Source organism: Rhineura floridana, chromosome 15, assembly GCF_030035675.1.
Source record: "Rhineura floridana isolate rRhiFlo1 chromosome 15, rRhiFlo1.hap2, whole genome shotgun sequence".
NCBI lineage: Eukaryota > Metazoa > Chordata > Lepidosauria > Squamata > Rhineuridae > Rhineura > Rhineura floridana.
In genome coordinates, this window is record NC_084494.1 from 4,545,259 (window position 1) to 4,565,605 (window position 20,347).

At 45.3% G+C, this 20,347-nt stretch overlaps 1 protein-coding gene across 18 annotated transcripts in view; it reads left to right on the forward strand.

Moving 5' to 3' along the window:
* Positions 1-20,347, forward strand: part of MACF1 (microtubule actin crosslinking factor 1) — a 383,383-nt gene that overhangs the window by 104,615 nt on the left and 258,421 nt on the right. For 17 of the 18 annotated variants that reach the window (XM_061597825.1, XM_061597831.1, XM_061597827.1 and 14 more), the window contains exons 2-4: positions 5,243-5,304; positions 6,392-6,481; positions 12,473-12,550. In XM_061597825.1, the coding sequence (XP_061453809.1) occupies positions 5,243-5,304; positions 6,392-6,481; positions 12,473-12,550 (230 nt within the window). Of the gene's footprint in view, positions 1-584; positions 699-5,242; positions 5,305-6,391; positions 6,482-12,472; positions 12,551-20,347 lie in introns of those variants that run through there. The other variant, XM_061597834.1, reaches the window with a different exon arrangement.

A 20,347-nucleotide genomic window follows, 5' to 3' on the forward strand; every position in this document is an offset into this window, starting at 1 on the left:
TTGGGGAGTGCAGTTGAGCCACATAGATCTATTTAATGCTTTGCCTCTATTTTCACACCACCTCCTCCCTCCCAAGTGCAAAGGTGACGGTGGGAATAGCAACTGTCCACCCAAGACGCTGAGGTGGCTGGATGAGGCGCAACCCATTCTGGGGTGAGGCAGGATATTGGCCAATCTCCTTGCCACGGCTGAATCTTTGTGTGTAGCTGAGGCCTGCTGGTGCCTGCCTGTGATGATGTAGCTGTTTTGAAATACTTGTTCTGGACCACTTATATGGCCTTGTTTTGCTTGTGGGTCAGAGGGTTTTGCTCTTAGCCCTGGCTATGGAAAATGTTGGAGCCTTCGTGCAAAGCGAATTCTCTTCCTGAAACCTCCAAGGCGGTTGCTCCTGTTTGTGGAGCACTCCTGTATCTGGAGTGATGTTCTAAAAGGAGACACATGCGTGAAGACTTTTGCTGCCGATCACCAAGTAGGAAACTGTGGGAGGAGTTGTGGTGAGGAAGCTGGCAGCGAGTGCATGGGGCTAGGAGACCACGTTGAAGATAACATCCTCCAAGGGAAATGGGAAGATGGAAGAGCTCTCTTGCACGCCAAGGACTTAATGCTGCTGGTGCCGGGATCCAAGGGGACCATGTGGCACATTTACAGAGGAGAGAGGGAGCTGAATGCTCACCTTGTGTGCCAGATGTGTTGCGTGGGTTAGTATGGCCTCTCCATTTTTTATGGTTTCCTTAGTTGGGCTGGGGAAGAAGTGGAGTGAGTTGCAACTTGATCTCAAGCATTCTCCCAGGCATTTTAAATGCATTTTAAATACATTTTAAATATATTTAATATATTTTTAAGTATTTTGATGTGTTAATTGCTTTAGTTGTTAAGGTCAGTTCTCCATATTTCAGAACAGTTTGATAATTTTTTTTTAAATCCTCACAAAAAGGCATCAACATTTTCAGGCAAATATCTCCTAATATACACATTTTTATGCAATCTTTCCCGATATACACATTTTTGCAAGCAATGAACCCTGATATAACACATACATTTTAATGCATACTTTCCCTTGATATACACATTTTTGTTGGACTGCATTATAAAATTCAGAGAAGTGCAAATTTCAATGGGTAGCTGTTTTCAAAGGATTTCCATTTGCCTGTTTGGGGACATGCAAATTAGGGAGCTTGGCATGAAAATGTGAACCAAACTGAACGCCCGTCCCCCTTCCTAATGGCCAGTCAACATTCCCAAGTTAGGCTGCAGGCTCAGGTGTGTGTGTTCCTCCCTCCCTCCCTCCTGTCTCCCTCAGTATTTCTGTTGGTGGGTGATGAGAGACTGCCCCGGTCTTCTGGGAGCATTTGGCCAGCCGTAACTAGGCATGGTTAGTTGTTAGGAACATAAAACCAAGTTAGGATGTGATAAGGGAAGTTTCTAGGATGGAGATGGCTTCTTTCTTCACATACGCATTTTTTTTTGTCTGTGTGTGTTCTTTTTGAGAACTGCTTTCAGCAAGGCTGGGGAACCTGTGGCCCTCCAGATGCTGGCCAATGGTCAGGGATGATGGGAGTTGTGGTCCAGTAGCATCTGATGGCCCAAAGGTTCCCCATCCCTGGCTTAGAGATTGCTTAGACTGAGTGGTACATAAGCTGTACTGAACAACCAAAGTAAACAATTATTTGGGTTACCGATATAAAACAATTTTTGAAAATGCAGTTTGGATTGAGCGCTGAAATGAAATAATAAAGCATTTAGGTTCATTCAGTACAGCCTTCCACATCCTGGTGCCTTCCAGATGTTTTGGACTACAACTCCCATGAGCCTCAGCCAGCACAGCTGTACTTCAAAATGGCTGTTCTGGCTGGGGCTGATGCGGGCTGTAGTCTCAAACATCTGGAGGGCACTAGGATGGGGCCAGTTGCTTTAGCAGAAAGGCTGTCTTCTGGTCTTGTGTCCTGTCTGCAGCTGCCCATCTGGGTACCAAGCAGCAGTGCAGCTGAGTGGGCAGAGAGCCATTAGGGAATGAGCAGATCCCTGTCAGATTTGGGAAGGTTTTTAAGCTTGCCAGTGCAGCCCCCTGAAAATGATAATGTGGGATGGGGATTTTCGTTGATAAGAGGAACTGAAGGTACCTTGGCCTTGTGTTTAAACAATATTTCATAGTTGTTTTCTTGCAGCAGCATTCTGAGAAGCATTTTTAGAATGGGTGGCTCACCTTTTTTGACCTGAGGTCTATATTCATCGTTGGCCAACCTTCTGAGGGCCACATTCCAGCAGTGTTGGTGGTCAAAGTGGTTGTGGCTATCCAGTATTTGCTCGCCTGTGCATGAAGGACGTCAGTAATAAATAGCATATCCCTGGAGAGTGATTGCAATGGGGTGGAGGACGGAGGGTCCTAACTTGATCCTTGCTTTTTTTTAAATCTGCAGATGCTTAGAAATCTATACAAACATCTCCTCTGAATCAAAGACCCAATGATAATTTGTTGGGGCTCCTCAGAAGGAGAGTCTTTGAGCAGGGTGGCCTTTGCATACAAATTGCACTAAATTGTACTTGCCCCTGGATGCTGATTGCTGAGAGGCCGAAGGTCAGGGCTGAATGGACTTGCACTGGGGATGGGACTCAAAAAATAAAAACTGTGGAATGGCTTTGTTTGCCAGGATGTGCAGAGTTGTGATTATCTATACAGGGCATTAATACGCATTAACCTTTACAGATCATCTTATGCTGAAAAGAAAGGCAGGTCCCTGCTTAAAGGGGAGACCACAGTCTAAATCAGCCTTCCCCAACCTGGTTCCCTCCGGATGTTTTGGATGACAACTGTCATCAGCCACAGCCAGTACAGCTGCATGGTCTGAATTCTGACAAAAGAAGAGAGAAGAAAGGGAGGGGAGGGGATGTAGGAAAAGGAGAGCCGAGGGGGTAACAAGAAATTTATTGGCACTTCATCAAACTATCCAAACTACCCGGGTATGTTGCTTCTGTAATCAGGCCATTATGTGCCCAAATATTGTGTGTGTGTGTTTTAAAAATAGCCCTTTCATGCTGATTGTTTTTACTCCATTCTTCTTATCTGAGCCACCATCCAACCAGCCTGTCAGAGGTCAGTGGTGTTCCCATTTTACTGATCTGGAACTTGCGCAAAGCTACGCAACAGAATAAAATATGCAAAGTTCTACGCCCAGGAAAAAGAAACCAAGTGCACAGTTATAAGATGGGAAATACTTGGCTCAGCAATACTACATGCGAGAAGGATCTAGGAATTGTTGATGATCACAAGCTAAATATGAGCCAGCAGTGTGATGTGGCTGCAAAAAAGGCAATGCTATTTTAGGCTGTATTAACAGAAGTATAGTTTTCAAATCATGTGAAGTACCAGTTCCCTTCTATTTGGCATGGGTTAGGCCTCATCTTGAGTACTGCGTCCAGTCCTGACACCGCACTTTACAAAGGATTCAGACAAACTGGAACAGATGGAAATGGCTCTCTCTCTCTCTCTCTCTCTGTGTGTGTGTGTGTGTGTGTGTGTGTGTGTGTGTGTGAGAGAGAGAGAGAGAGAGAGAGAGAGAGAGAGAGAGAGAGTGTGTGTGTGTGTGTGTGTGTGTGTGTGTGTGTGTGTGTGTGTGTGTGAGAGAGAGAGAGAGAGAGAGAGAGAGAGAGAGAGAGAGAGAGAGAGAGAGAGACTGTGACTCGGAAGAAACAACCAGAGGGTGCTGCTGTTCCCCAGCATTTGCTGCCTGAAGCAGTTGCCTTCCAATGCCTAATAGTAGAGCCAGCCGTGGGTTGTCACTCAAAATAACTTCTGTATAGTTGTGGTGCTACATAGCAGGGAGATGTTTTGGATGGGGTTTGCATGAGAATTGGGGAGATTGTGTTTATGACAGTTGGGGCTGTCACAGATTCTTAGATTGCAATCCAGCTGACACAAGCAGGAAGCAGATTAAAATCTTTCCACAACTTTGGAGGTCTCCTCCCTCTGTAGAAGTAGTGAGTTTGCCCCTCAAGATTTTTCTCAAAACTGGGGAAGAGGTTTCCCACATTTAAAACATCTGTGCAATTAAAAAAAGGGATATTAGTATGGCACTTGTTTCTTTTTATTTTTACTGGAGATATAGTTACCATGAGAATAGATAGTTATCTCATAGTTAGCTCATATTGGTATTTTGCATACACTAGTGTTGCATGAACATTTAAATGCATACAAATGAATATATATTCTGTCCATCTTAGAATGGAAACCTAATAAAAATAAAAGTATTATTAACCAATAGTTTTTGATGTACAATTGAAAAATCAACATTGCAAGATGAACCAGTCTTTTAAACCTAATTAACCAGCAACCCTGCACTCACTTACTTTGCAATAAATTCCACTGAGCTTAATGGGGCTTACTTCTGAGTACAGATTTATAGAAATGCACAGGTAAACAATTGTTCTGCTAATTTATAATTGTCTTTGAGAGAATAGAGTATGCCAGAAAGAACCCCGCTCCAAAAATACCTAGAAATTTCCCTTCTGGGTTTTTTTGGTCCCCATTTTTAATTTTTAATTAATCCAAAGTCTCATAAATCACAATGTTACATTCTTTTTTGTAAGAGGACTTTGTTGTCATTTGGGGTCTGATTGGGGTGAAGGAGACCATGGAGTTGGTGAACCTTTGGATGCAGTGTGCAGCTTGGCTTGCTTGCTCAAGTTTCCTTTCTGTGATGCTCTCCACTGAATGCACAGTCTGCTCTGGGTTGGTCTGGGCTGCACAGGATAGTCCTACCTTTCACACCAGGGTTGGACTTAGTCTCGGACTCAAATGGCTTTAAGCATTTCCCAAATCTGACTGTGTGTTTCTTTGTCTAGGGGAAGGGGTTGTTTGTGGTGCAGAATTGGTGGACAAGGTAAAAAGCATGTGGAGGGCAGAGCCCCTCACACTCTGCGAGTTTTGGTTTGAAATGTACCTATATGTGGGGTTGTCTTGACACTTCGAAAGTTTCTTTAGGTGCCCTTGGGTTGAGTTTGAGGGCCTAAAATGAATATTAAATCCCTAAAATCCAGTGATCTTTATATGAGAGCGAGCAAGTGAGAGCTGGGTCTTTCGGTTTTTCCCTAAGTGCCCTTGTAGGTGTACGTCAGGTCATAAGTGAGGCTTTTGATGATTCTGCTTGTATCCAGCAGTGGGAGAGCACCAGAAATGGTTTTTGCTTTTTCAAGTGACTGAACCTGCTAACTTAGGTCTTTCTCTCTCTGTCTGTTCTTTTAATAGATGAACGGGATCGAGTCCAGAAAAAGACCTTCACCAAATGGGTGAATAAGCACCTGATGAAGGTAAGCCTGGTGTATTTTTGGTGCACCCTTAGTGGCCAGTGCGGTAGGGCAGAGCCGCTTCCCCGGCGCCAGTGTGGCTGCAGCTGCCTTGGGCAGGGTGAGGATGGGGCTGTGCAGGTGCACCAGCAAAGCCTATCAGGTGCTCCTGCTTGTGCGCCTGCACAGCCCTGAACTTGCCACTGCCCTCCCCTGCCACAGCCCCCTCTAGGCAAGCCGCAACAATGCTGATGTTGGAAAGGTGGCTGTGCCCCACTGAACCAGAGACTACTGGTACCCACCCTTTTATTTGTATGGTATAATGTTTAGTCCATGACTTTTGTTATGCATATGTTAAGGGGAAGGTAAATTGAGTCGTTAATGTGCATAATAACTGGCTATTGTGCACATTCACCAGGCCTCATTTCCTGGTCAGTAGACATAATCTCCAGCAGCCCTGGGGAAATGTACCTATATTGCCTGAATTCTGTACATTCTCCCATCGTTGTGCATAATCTCTAACAGGCCTTAGGGAATGTGCATATCTTGGTTGAATTTTATAGATTCTTTGACCATTATGCATAATCCCCAACAGACTTTTGGAGAATGCGGATATCTCAGCTAAATTTTGTACGTTCTCTGATCATTATGCATGATCCCCAGCAGGCTTTCGGGAATGTGCATAGCTTGGCTGAATTTTGTATATTCTCCAGGCAATATGCGTAATCTCTAATAGGCCTTGGGGAAGTGTCTATCTTGACTGCATTTTGTACATTCTCCGGGCAATATGCACATTCTCTAGTCTGTATGCATAGTCTCTAAGAAACATCAGAAGTATATAGTCTGCACATATACCCCTCCAGGCTTTAAAGTCTGAAGTGTCTGACACAGAGCTCAGCAGTGGGGGAGGGGGAATCATTTGAATTTTGTGTAGTCGGGGTAGGGCTTAAACCCTTGCATAGTGTATTACTTGTTTCTTTCACCTCTCCCCCACAAATTTTCGCTGAGCAGCAGGAGGTGTCCACTTCATCCTGTTGTGCTGCATGGAACATTCCAGGGGCCCTCAAACAAAGCACCTGAGCAGGTTTTGTCTTCTGCTTTGGTCCCACAGGTGCGCAAGCACATCAATGACCTCTACGAGGACCTGCGAGATGGCCACAACCTCATCTCTCTATTGGAGGTTCTCTCTGGTGTCAAACTGGTGAGTTTTAGCAATGCCCTCTTTAACAATCCAAGCAGAATTCTCCTGCTCCTCATAATCTCAACCAGAGACATAATATGCCTCCAAATTCATAACACAGAGGTATTGTATAACACCAGTGCATTTTTGTTGCATTTTTAATGCACCTCTTTAACTGAAAGTACCAGTTTCCACCAAACTGGTGCCCTCTAGATGCTTTGAACTACAATTCCCATCAGTCTCCGCCACATGGCCATATGAATTGGGATAGCTCAGTGGCAGAGCATCTGCCTGGCATGCAGAAGATCCTAGGTTCATTCCCTAGAGTAGTGTCTCCAGGTGGGGTTGGAAAAAGCCCCTGCCTGAAACTCTTGAGAGAGCCCCTGCCAGTCAGAGATAGTACTGAGCTAGCTGGACCAATGGTCTGACTTAGTAGGGCAACCAGGTTTGGGGAGACTGGAAAGTATATTCATCACCTCCACTGCAAAGTATAATATTGGTCCTCAGTGCTTCTGAAGTAGCAGAAGATGGGAGTCCTGCATTAGTGAGGGATCCCTGTTCCACCACTTCCTCTTTACCCCTAGCTTTAGAGCAATTGCTGTGAAATGCTGCAGGTCCAATATAGTTTATTTTATTTATTTATTTAATTAAGCTTATATACCGCCCGACTAGCAACAGCTCTCTGGGCGGTGAACATTAAAAATACAATAAAAATAACACAATACAGTATATCACAATACAAAACTGTACACAAAACTGTACAGTCTAAAATTAAAATATAATAATTTACAATTAACAGGAATTAAAATGCCTCAGAGAAGAGAAAGGTTTTAACCTGGCGCCGAAAAGATGATAGTGTAGGCGCCAGGCACACCTCCTCGGGGAGACCATTCCATAGTTCGGGGGCCACCACTGAGAAGGCCCTAGATCTTGTCACCACTCTCCGGACTTCCCTATGAGTCGGAACCCGGAGGAGGGCCTTCGTAGTAGACCATAGTGTACGGGCCGGTTCATAGTGTCAGTGTCTGCAAAAAATTCAAGAAAAGGGTTCTTTAAACTTGTTCCCTGCTTGGAATCTGTGCATGTAGAGACTGTGCAGTTATGCATGGACTACTTTCGAGGAAATCTAGCCGCCTCCCTCTTACTCAGGTCTCCAGTTATGCTCACATCTACTCCTTTGTGCTACGCTTCAGAGGCTGGTTGTTGCTACTGGCTCTCTGTGGGCCATCTTTTCCTCTATCTCCCTCCCCCACATTGAGGGGAGGTGGCTCAGAAGGGTAGCAGGTGTCTGACCCCACTCCACTCTCTCTTAGGGTGTTGGGCCTTTGCAACCTTCCTAGCATGCCTTCATTTTTGAATCAGCATCCCTACAGTGCATCTAGGCAAGTGGAGGGATTGCCGGGCTGAAGTTTTAACACCAAAGAAGGTGATCTAATTGGCAAATCTGAGAGGTGCAGACACCAGTCAGAACAATCAATTCAGAAAAATAAAATAATAATTCTTCTACCTCTGTGTTGATGCCATTTTGTAGAGCTGTTGTTGTTAAGTTTTGGACACTTGTTAATTGCACATCAAGTGATGGACTACCTTCAGCCTCAATGGGAGATGAACCCCCCCCCCCAGTAAAACAATAGTAACTCTCTTTCGGGTAAAAACAGTCTCCAGAGGTGGACTTTTCTGTGCAGCTCTTGACCAGTCAGCCAGGAGGACAGTTGCTTGGAGTCACTTGCTAGTTTTGACTAGCCTGTGGGAAAGTGGACCTGCCATTGCTAAAGATGGCAAAGGAGATCAGGAAAGATCAGGAAATGAAAATTTCAGAGAGGAAAAGTGAACTCTGTCTGCCAGGGCCTACTCTGAGCTATGGGGTGCCAACAGGATTTTGTGGACCGAGGGCACTATGTGTGGATTGTGCCCTTTGCCCCACCCACAGTCTACTGGCAAGAGCAGATGCTTCTGTACATATTAACACTAAAACAAGTGTCTCTCACCAAGTTGAGATGGTGAGCATCCGGGTCTCACGGGCTCTGTGCTTTTTTTGCAAGGTGTAAAAGAAAGAAAAAGGAAAGCAGGAAAATTGATTTAAAAAAAGGGGGGTGGGGCAAGGGGCAGGAGATCCCAGGCCTGGCACTAATTAACCCTGCAATGCTGGGCATGGCTGAAGACTCCAGGGATTGACCCTGGCACCTTCTACATACAAAGCATATTCTCTCCCCTGAGCTGTGTTCCAAATACTTGGTCCCAAAGCTGTTTCTCTGTTACAGGCTATTCTGGTTTCAAAAGCAGAGAGCTCCCTTACTTCTGGGCCCAGCCCTCCCCTGCTCCCTGTTGTTTCCATTGAATGTGTGAAGTGTTTGCAGTGGAAAGATCCAAGACAATCTGTTGTTATCATTTTTATTTTTAATGGAGGAGGGAGGGCAAAGGGGTGTTTCCCGCTATCCTCCTTCCTCCCATGCATTGCTGTGTGTGCTGCATTTTCCCTTCTTCTGGGGTGTGTGCGCCATTTTCTTCTACTTGGTGTTGTCTGTCTGTCTACCATGGTTGATAGCAAAAGGAATCCTCAGGGCAGAGGACCCTTCGGCTGGTGAGAGTGCCATCCTGGTGCCGCACGAGTGGCGAAGAGTGTGAAGAAGAGGAGGAGGAGGAGGGTGATGCAGTAGGTCAAAGTCCTCCTTGGTGCAGCATTAACAACCACAACTGGTGCTGGAGCTTGCTCAGATAATCCAGGGGTACCTGAGATTTCAGGCAGGACCAGCCGGGCAATCTTTTGAGAAACAAAAAAAGATACTCAGCATTGATGATCTGAAGGCACATGATGCCACCACCTTGCTGGAGCTAAGCAGGTCTGGGTCTGGTCAGTGCCTGGATGGGAGACCACCTTGGGAAGGGCTGTCACTCAGTGGCAGAGCACCTGCTTGGCATGGAGAAAGTCCCAGGATCAATCCCCAATGGCATCTCCAAGTAGGGGTAGGGGAGACTCCCTTCCTGAAGCCCTGGAGAGCCCCTGCCAGTCAGTGTAGACATACTGAGCTGGATGGACCAAAGGTCTGATGCAGTATAAGGTAGACTGCTATGTTGCTTTGATGGAAGGGAGGTGGAGATTAATCCAAGGTAGTTTTTAAAAAAAACAATTTACTTAGTTTATTAACTCCTACCATTGCTACATTTTTGTTTATTAAAAAAAATTCTCAAGGTGGCTTGTAGTACAGATGGAATATAGACAGTAAAACTTCATAAAGAATTAACTGGCATAATGCTGAATGTTCAAAGAACTTCACACATGTTTTTTCAGGAATATTCAGCTCTGTAGTATAGGCTAGCGTTGTTATCGCCATATTGCAGATTACATGTTTGTTTATTAGAAAATGGTTTCTATACCGCCATATCATAAAATATCAATATGTTGAGTCTGTGAGTGAGCAGTTTGTGTAAGGCCGCTTGCTTTGAGCTCTGAACCAGGATGAAGGCTGACATATAATTTTTAGTACAGTGGAGGTGCCTCTGTCCACACGGCACTGCACTCAGGTTATCCAGGTTTTGCGGCCGTATCGCAAAAAGAAAATGGCCAACTGGGACTGCGCAGACCCAGCTGCCATGAACAGAAGGGAGCAAAGCAGGAGGAACAGGAAGCAAAAAAGGGAGATGGTGGGCAGGCTTGTGGCAGAGCCTGTGTGGGACCAGGGGGCGTGGATGTGGGCTTTGGATAGGTTCACTTAAAAGAACCAACAACTCCAAGCACACTTCTAGACCTCCAGCTATACCAGAGTAAGAAGTGTGTGCAAACACCTGGCTTCCTCTCTTTCCTTCCCTTTTGCCAACCTTCACCAGCCTGGTGCCCTCCAGTGTGGCTGTGCTGGCTGGGGCTCATGGGAGATGCGGTCAGGAACAGCTGGAGGGCACCAAGTTGGCAAAGGCTGCTGTACACAATCTTACTCTTGGCCCAAGTATCCTGATTGAATTTTGCTGGAAGGCTAAATTTATGCAATTTCAAAACAACACTTGACATTTCCTTCATTTGGACAAAGTGTAGGTTTTACTTCCCCCCTCTGCTCATGTCTTAGTGGTGTGGGGTAGATTTCACTGGATTATCTGTGCACGTTTTCTGGTGCTGGTGTGTAAGGAATACTAACCCACACTGTGTGAGTGCATGATGATCTGTCTTACTGCAGATCCTGCACACTTCAGCAAGCTCATAACCACAGGGCCTTGTTCACACAAGTGCGTAGGTTCTTGTGAGCACATGCATATGTACTCCAGGCACATGAAAATGTTGAGTCTCTTCCTCACTGTCTCACAAATAGGAAATAATGTTTTATGGTTAATATGAGAGTCCAATAAAGAGATTCCTTTTTCTGTCTGGGCCGAGAGGCACTCACCCTTCTGAAAGGTAACTTATGCCTCCAGCTGTGTTGCCAAAGAGCAAAATTTAGCTGTGCATGCTGTTTGCTTGCCCATTTTTTGAAGTTTTCCTGCAGAGGATGAGATTTGGACACTCATGTGCAGGTTGCTGGATCTCCGCCTGAGTGCAGCAAAGAGTTGCGGGGAGGGGACAAGCAGAGAAAGCTGTCTGCAGCTGCCCTCCACGCATGAGGGACCAGGGTGGAGTTGGGTGGAACATCTTTAAAAGGAGAGCATCTTTCTTACGTGGGTCATTCTAAAACTGGTTTTGTCTGTGTTTGAAGTACTGGGGATTCTTTCGCGGTTAGCTCAGTCAAAGGAGTTAAAAAGAATGGCATTAGTAAAACTTCTTTACTGGCTCCCCCTTCAGAGGTTACACCCTCCTTTTACTTTCTTGCCGTGTGACTATCTTTTGGCTTAGAGCTTCCTTTTGTCTTAGCTTCTTCCTTCTTCTGGCTCTCTTTCTCTCCCTCCTCCTCACAGTGGCAGCATAATTGCTCAGAAGTCCCCTGGCTGCAGGCAGCGGCCCGCACAACATTGGCTAAAAGGCACCTACTGGGCTCTGTGCTTGATGCATTTGGGGGGCCTGTCACACAGAACGCAAGACACTCCCCCCCAAAAAACTCTTTCTGAACATGATGGGCCCAATCTGGATCAGGTCCCCCTGTGGCTGTTGTTGACCAAAATGCAACCATGCAGTCATGGGTCTCGGTGCCCTTTTTCTGTGATTAGCTGCCCATCATCTCATGCAAACTGGAGTAGCTAGCCACTTGCCACCATGTGGGTTCTCATTTTTCGCGTTTTGTGTGCAGCTCTGAAGCTGAGTGCTCTCTCTCGCTGGCCTGGCCTGTTCAGCTGAATGCAGCCCACTTGTTGTCATGTGCTGTGCCTTGACAGGTGCTTGGCCACCTTTCCCTGTTTTTGCAGTTCCAGATAGGCGATGGAGCCTCTGGTGGGCCACCTGCATGAGATTAGTGGCAGTGGCAGCTGGTGGCTCTGATGTCAGTGGGGCAGTGAATCCGCCCCATGCTTTCTCCTTGGACTGCTCTTTGAAAGTTTGGACTAAAACCCGGAGCGGATTCACTGCCCCACTGACATTGGAGCCACCAGTCTCCACTGGACTGTGTTCAGCCTAGTGGTTCACACAAACATCCTTTTGTAAGTGTTCCAAGCGCTCTTTGTGGCACTTTTGCAAACACAAAAACAGGAGCGCCTGCCATTGGCTGTTGAGCTGCATTCCTCTTCCTTGGCCATCTTCCTCTGTCCGGTTACTTTGCTCTTCTTGTCTTTTCTGAAGGGAAGCTTTTAACCCTTGCTTGGCCCACTTGCTGAAAGTGCTGAGCATGACAACCAGCAGGCCTTTCTGCTCAGAGGCTGGGTTTTGTTTAAGCTGTGCAGCCACGCTTGGCATTGGAGGCCTGTGCTCAGGCTCTTGAGCGAATGTGAGGAGGCAGTTTGAAGGGAGTATCCGGTAGGGGTGCCAGGCCACCTCCTGAGTGGATTCATGTTTTCCTTGAGTGATGGAGGAAAGGGCTGACAGGTCAGGCAGAGATGAGTTGGTGTGTCTTGCTGTGAGGGATGGTTGAGCTGAGTCTGCACTCTCTCTCTCTCTTTCAGCCACGGGAAAAGGGCCGGATGCGGTTCCACCGACTACAGAATGTGCAGATTGCCCTCGACTTCCTGAAGCAACGGCAGGTAAGAGGAGCACTATAAACCCCTGTCAGAGGTTCCATGGTACTTTCTGGGTCACTTTTCTCCCTAGTTGCCCCCCAACGCATCTTGCAGATTTCCTCTGTGGTTAGCCTAGCAACAGGCTTGAGTCCCTTCACAGACCTTAAGGCCAGTGTGGTCTCACGGGTTGGGAGCACGGGGAGGATTTGCAGGTTTTGGAAAGGCTCTGATGACAGGAGGGGGAATATAATTAGCAGCAACAACTAACAATAACAGTAATTAATTTCTCCCCCCCAAAGGAGCCCAGGGTGACAAACAACATGTTAGTACAATGCAGTTAAAAATAAAATGAAACATATTTAAAAATTTAAAAACATCAAGAATATCAATTTTTTTAAAAAACAGTTGCATACCCTCACAGCTCATAAATTCAGGGTTCCCAGGAAGAGTATCTTTCAGCCGTCAAACGCCTGGGTAAACAGAAGGAACAAGCCCTGAGCCAGACCCTTGGTCCCTCTGGTTCTGGGCTGTCTGCGCTAACTGGCCCTGGCTTTCCAGCATTCCAGGGCAGGGGACATTTCCCAGCCCTGCCTAGAGATTCTGGGGGTGCATGCAAAACAGGTGTTCTAGCCTATAACCCTTTCTGAAAGTCTCTTGTGCTGACTCTGAAATTCTTGAATGCTCTACACCAAGTCAGAACAGCAGCGCTGTGGGCCTTGCCACCTCCAGGAGTTGGGTTTGGCTGTATCCGTTCCAGCACATTGCCGACACTAGTGTGCAACCCACTCACTGACAGACATCTGCACTGTACATTTAAATCAGTTTCAGATACGTTTAATAGCAAGAGATCCTGATCAAGAAATCCCAGGAGTTGTCGTACTGTGGAGCAGCTAAGGCGGCCTTTGCCAACCTGGTGCCCTCCTGCTGGGGCCAACGGAAGTTGTTGTAGTCCAAAACATCCAGAGGGCGCTTTGTTGGCAAAGGCTGTCTGACCAAGATGTCTCATCCTAATTCCCTCCTTCAAAGCTAACAATCGCCCGGGTTGTTTGGGAAACAACAGTAGCAGTTCATGTGATCGTTCCTTGTTCATAACTGGGGATATTGCCTGGTTTCTGTGCGAGCTGATTTCAGTGCTGTTAAAAGTGGTGGGGGCGGGTGGTAGAAATGTGTTGCCTGTATGCCAGAGAACTGCAGTCCGATTGTTGATGACGCTCCTGCCCACGGTCTTAGGCAGAGCCTCCTTGCCTGCTTGTTCTGTCCTGACACTCCTGTTTGAGAACCAAGATGATGACAAGGGTGAGGAATGGAGGTGAGATTTATTACCCGACTCCCTGGGGCCTGGTGGCTGAGATGAAGGCACGTGCCCTGCCCTGGGGAGTGTTAACAGCTTAATGATACCTCCTCGCCCTCCTTGTGTTGAAAAGAAGCAGCAGAGTTTTGCTGGAGGCTCTTGGTAGCTGGTTTCTCCACACAGACAATTCAGAAAATCCTCCTCCATATTGTTATTTCAAAGGGCAGGGAAAGTTGCTTGTTGAGGCACATTGTATAAAACACTGTCATTCCAGTGTGGGAAACACACAGCCTCCAAGCACCATTCTAAACCCCCAAATCTCTCTTAGGGGCACTTCCAGACTGTTGCTATTTTCGGGTGGGATTCAGTTGCATATCGGCAAATTCAGAATGTGCAATTAAAGGTGTTTTTGTGCTGTTCCACAAACCTGCTTTCCCCCATCCCCAAAAACTGACTTTTTGCAATAAAGAAAGTGTGGGGAGAAATGCACAGGAAACTGTGGGATAACAATGGCTTGACGCAACATGGTATTGGTCCCAGGCTATGGTCTGAAGGCACATGAGGCTAGCACCCTGCTGAAGCTAAGCAGGGTCAGGTCTTGTCAGTGCCTAGATGGGAGACTGCCTGGGAACCATATGTAAGCCACCTTGGGTTTCTATCATGAAAAGAAAGGCGGGGTAGAAATGTAATAAATAACTAAATAAAATATTACCTTCCTGCATGCAAATCCCAATGAATGCTCAATAAACAATTACTGGGTGCTGCTCAGTCATCTCTGTCTGTAAACTTTGTTAAGTAAACTTGAATGCTTGGATCTGGGGGTGGTTGGAGGAGAGAATTCTAAGTTAATTTTGCCTCTCTGACAATGCATGAATGCCTTTCTCCATTTTGCCAAGGTACTAAAGTTGTGCCCGCTTGCCCCTTAGGGGATCTGGTTGGTTAAAGGATTGGAAGGAAGCTGGGAACTGTTTCACTCGATACTCTGATATGACGGTTGCATCTCTCAGCCTGAAGCAGCCAGCCCTCCCTCCTAAAAGGTCACTTCTGGGCAGCCCATTTGTTGAGCATTCGTCCTGATCAGTTTGCAGGGAGGTTAGATTATGTGGGCTGTTGGTTGAGCCTTCATTCCTGCCACTTTCCTTATTGCAGTCAGATCTTTTGGGAAAGCAGATTTGTTTTGCAAGATCTCCCAATCACTTATTATTGTGCAATGTGAAATTACCAGTATGTGATTGAATCCCACTTGAAACAGTCTAGAAGCACCCAAAGTGAGGGGGAAATGCACTGGAAAGTGTGGGATAACGCTTGTTTTGACTCAGTGTCATCTAACCTCCCTGCAAACAAATCAGAATGAATGCTCATTAAATAGCCAATTTTGATTAATCTTCTTGAAAACAAATCAGGATAAATGCTCAAAGAACAGGTTGTCTGGAAGCGCCCTTTATCACAAAAAGTCCAATTTTGGAAGGGAATGGGTTTGTTGCATGAGAGCTCCAAATCACCTTTACTTGCTCTCCCTGAATTTGCCCATATGTGAAGTGTCCACATTTGAGCCTTGCTGCTCTTTAACCCAGTGGGTAGTGGCTGATACTGATTTTTGTGTGTGTAAAGTGAATTTTGCCCCAGCAAGAAAGCTAGAGACCAATTTTATTTGGCTTACTAAGGGACTTGATAAGGGCTCTCCTTTTTTTTTTTTTCAATAATTTTTATTCAGATTTTCATAAAACATACAAGACGAAATCATAAAACATTCAAAGACAAAAAACAAAATCAAAAATAGTTAAACAAAAAAAAAAAAAGAAAAAAAAAAACAAAAATAAAAAATAAAGAGTAAAATATTGACTTCCCATTTGTCAAAGATCAAATCAGTTATAAGTCTATAATATATAACAATCCTGTCTCTTAAGTCATATTATAAAATCACTTTCCTCCAGTAGTTATCTTACTTAATCATCAAATCTCATAAACATTACTTTATTCTTTCCACAAAAAGTCAAAGAGAGGTTTCAATTCTTTAAGAAATATATCTATCAATTTTTTTTTCCAGATAAGCATATCGATTAATCCATCTCATTACTAATTATGATAATCTTATTGTCATAACCATAGTCAAAATAAACATTTCAATTAATCCATCACATCAGAATCTGTTAGATTCAGTAATTTCAGTAGCCATTGTTCTATTATCCCTATTAGTTCCATTTTCCATCTTCCATCTTCAGTAGTCTTGTTAAGTCCAGTAATTTCAGTATCCAATCTTCCATTATCAGTATTCCATAATAATCTTGCTGTCAAAGCCATAGTCATATAGTAAGAGTCTGATGGGAATTACCTCTATCCCAAATATTTTCTTGCCATCCATTCTGAATAGGTTGCTGAAATACTGCTGTAAAATCATATCTCTGTTCTTTTTTTCAAAATACACTGGGTCATCTCTTGAAAGTTTTTCCATTGTCACATGGCTGCAGTTAATTCCATAGATTTTCTCTATATTGGGCTCCATCACATCATTCCAGTCCAGAAGATTATCCATGCCATTGATAACTTTATCTCTAGAATCTTCATTAATTTCTTCAGAGATAACATTGAGTTCCAAACAATAGATTTTATTTCTAAAGTCCATAGACTCCAAATCTTGTTCCTGTTCCACGTTTGTTCCAATCTCCGGGATCTCCTCTCTCACAGGGACCCCTGTTCCAGTCTCCAGGGTCTCCTCTCTCACAGGGACCCCTGTTCCAGTCTCCAGGGTCTCCTCTCTCACAAGGACCCCTATGTCTTTAATCTCCTGTGTCTCCAAACAATAGATTTTGTTTCTAAAGTCCATAGACTCCAAATCTTTTTCCTGTTCCACGTTTGTTCCAATCTCCGGGGTCTCCTCTCTCACAGGGACCCCTTCCAGGGTCACCTCTCTCACAGGGACCCCTATATCTTTAATCTCCTGCTTCATTTTACTCAATTCAATTTTCAGCTCCTTACAACCCTGTCGCAGGTTTTGTTTCGTTATCTCAATCTCATCCATTATTTTCTGAAACATAGTTATTTCCAGATTCTCAGCCACTTTCTTAATTGCCATTTTAAAAGAAAAATATAGGAAAACCACTTCTTATTTCAGCAACAATTGGGTTAATACTCCAAACTTGGTGACATCACAGTATAAACAGAGCAGACAGCCTTATCTCTCCATGCTTAAGTAAACAAAATGCAGTTCCCAGGATCGAAACAATTAATGGCGGTCGTCAGGAAACAGATTCGTCAAAATAAAATAGACCAAAAAGAGAGTAGTCTCAGACAATATAATATTCTTCAAAATAAAAATCTGGAATAGAAATCCCTCTTCTGTGTATATCTTTAGAATGCAAATCCAGGACAGCTTTTTGCAACAAAAACAGAGATAAGCTATTAATTAGTGAGTAGCAGAGAGAAGTTATGGCTCCCCAGTGAGATGTCAAAAACCGATCAATCTGGCAAATCTCTTTTAAACAGCAACAATTTAAGTCAAGTAAAAGAAAAATATAGAAAGAAGGGTGCTTGCCTGTTAGTGCGTTCTCTCTTAGAAGATAAGATGAACGTTCGCTTTATCAGATAGAGCTTGTTGTTGAAAATCCGTCCCACCTTCGTCGGCTGGACCTCGTCCCATAAATTAATGAGATCTGGTCGTCCCAACAAAAATAGGCTTTGAGGTTAATCTCTTCGTTTCTCCCTACCCGGGAGAAGTTTAATCAGTCAAAAAAAAAAAAATCTGACTGATATATCTGAATAAGCTTCTTTTGAGGCAGGAGCCCGTCTCAAAAGCAGGCACAGGCTAAGTCACCCTTCCCGGAAGTCTTGATAAGGGCTCTCCTGAGGACCTCAAGGGATATTGTAATACTGCTTCCAGGCAGTCACAGTCTCTGGAATATGTGGAAGATGTTGGGGGTAATTGCTTGTTTATGCTCTAGAATGGCTACATGGGAACTCTTTCTGTCCCCGAACCTGTAGGAAGCACTGGCTTTTCTCAGGCTGTCAGGTCTGCCTGCCAGTAAGATCCTGTTGTGCCCCACAACTTAAAAGGTTCTTCAAGCAGAGGGTAGGCTGACAACCAGTAGGTAAGCTGGCAAACACAACTGGAAGGGGAAAGCCCCTTAAGATAGCAGTGATTTGCCCTGCCCTGTGGTCAGATCTTGGAGTTTTATAGTGGGCAGTGGCACAGGACTGGTTGTCAGATTTCCACAATGAGGTGGCTTCTAGTCTTTAACTTTAGTAATCTTGGCTCGAATTACTTGGAGGTGATTGAGGAAGTTTGGTAATTTAGCATGATGTATATAACCTTTAATTTAAAAAAAAATCTATTAAGTGGTTTACATATAACAGTATAAAATGTTCATTTAAAATTGTGATAAAAAGAGACCTTAAAAACAGTAGACATAATAAAATTATCAAAATATAGATAAAATTAACAGGTTAGAAACAACTACGCATAACAAAATGACATGTCTGTGTAGGCTTGCCTAAACAAAAAGGGTTTTAGCCAACGTCAAAAACAGTATAATGAAAGCACTTGCCTAATATTAATAGGCAGGAAGAGGTCTTGCGACCTGCAAGCGCTTTCTTTAATCGTGGTACCTGAAAGTTCTAGTCTTTTGGGTGCCAGCATTTTAATTTGGGTCTTAAGGGCTCCATTCGGGGTGGTGGTGGTGGGGACGGTCTTAAGAAGGAAAGGCATGGATTTTGGCATCGAGGCAGTTTTATCCTAAGCTATACTTCGCATGGGACCAGATCTTCTCTCCGCTCCCCCCAGTCACGTCACTCAGGGCCAAGAAATTCTTATGGGTGCAAGCACAGTGTGGCAAGTTATGGCTGAACTCCAGGGTTTGTTGTGGATGATTACACTGTGCTTCATGTTTGTGATGAAAGGTTCAGACACCCTCTTCTCTGTGAGCCCATTGGGGTGGCAGGAGGGTAGGTGGGACCACTTGGCCCTATGCGAACAGTTCCCCAGTCACTGACTGGACGCTGAAGAAGCATTTCACCTTTGGGGGCGTCTTCCTTCCCTCCCTTCCCCAGTGCCAAAACGGTGTCGGTAAAGCGTTCCTGCGGCAGTTGTAGTCTGAGGTTTAACTGGGTTGCTTGTGTAATGCAGGGGGTTGGGTGGACAAGACTGGGCTTGCATCTTATATGGGCTGCAGATTTTTTTCAAAGATAACATGTGAGGTGGTAAGGGATAAGCAATCTTTGTAAACCAGTCTGGTGAAGGTGGCTGTGAAATCTATGGACAGAGGCCCCTGGAGAAAGGTCTTTTTGAAAAAAATGCTGCACTGCAAATTTGTGTGGTAGATAGGAGACAAAAAGGGAGGAACCCCATAGCACTCATGGAGAAGAGGATGTCACGCTTGCTTCTGGTCCTATTACAGAATCACTACCCTCTGTGTATTACAGCTGAACTTAGAATGGAACTATTTGCTCAGCACATAATCTGTGTACATAATGTCCCAGAGTCATTATCCGCCATCTCTGAAGATCTCTGGTAAAGGGGCTGGGAAAGACTGTACAAAGCTGCTGCCAGTCCAAGTAGACCAGATTTTGCTAACCTGATGCCTCCTGGATGTTTTGGACTACAGCTCCCATCACCCCCTGCAAATTCAGCTGAGCTGGCTGGGGATGATAGGGGTTGCAGTCCAAAACATCAGGAGGGTACCAGGTTGGGGAAGGCAGGGTTAGACAGTGCCGGGCTAAATAGACCAATGGCAGCTTCATGTATTTTCATTGTTGTCTGAGATTCTTCCAGTGTTCCATATTTACTGCTAAAGGCAGCATTGAAGAATGGTGTGGCAATATGCACCCTTGCATGCATCCTATGCTTAAGAAGTTTTAAAGGCTGTGGAGTTACCATCCAGATGGTTAGCAGGTTATGCTCTGCAAGTGTGCTTCCATTAAAAATATACATAGAGGTGGAGTAGGGGAAAGAGAGAGGTCAGAGGAGGAGGACTCTGTGGAGGGGCAGGTCAAAGACTGGACTGAGTATGCACATATGAAGGGACATAGCTTCAGTCAGTCTCAAAATCCTAAGTCTGTGAAAGTCAGGGTCATAGGAATCACCCCCATCTGGTGACAGGACACCCACTCTTGTGGGCCAGGACTTTCAGCACTGCCATGTTATCTTCCTGTGTACATAAAAATGAAAACATCACACTGCAGTTCAGTTAGCCACAGACAGGTGGCACTGCAAGCTACAGTGTGACAACCTGCAATGTTCCATGGTTGCGGCCAGTCCAGGCACGTATGAATGCCCACTTATGTACGAGCCCCCTGCTCTCCTCAGCACTTCTGTTGTTTCATGGCTGCTTCCCCCTCCTTGGCTCCAGGAGCAGCAGCGGCCCAGGCACCTCCAGCCCTGCTGGGCAGTTGGGTGGCGGCCGTGCAGTAGCAGCAACAGCCGGTGCTTCGGTAGGGCTCAGAGATGGGCGTGGCAGGAGCCGTGGCAGGAGGAGAAAGGGACGCAAGCGGTGGCAGCCGTGCCTGGATGGAGAAGGGGGCTGGAAGGAAGGCAGCGC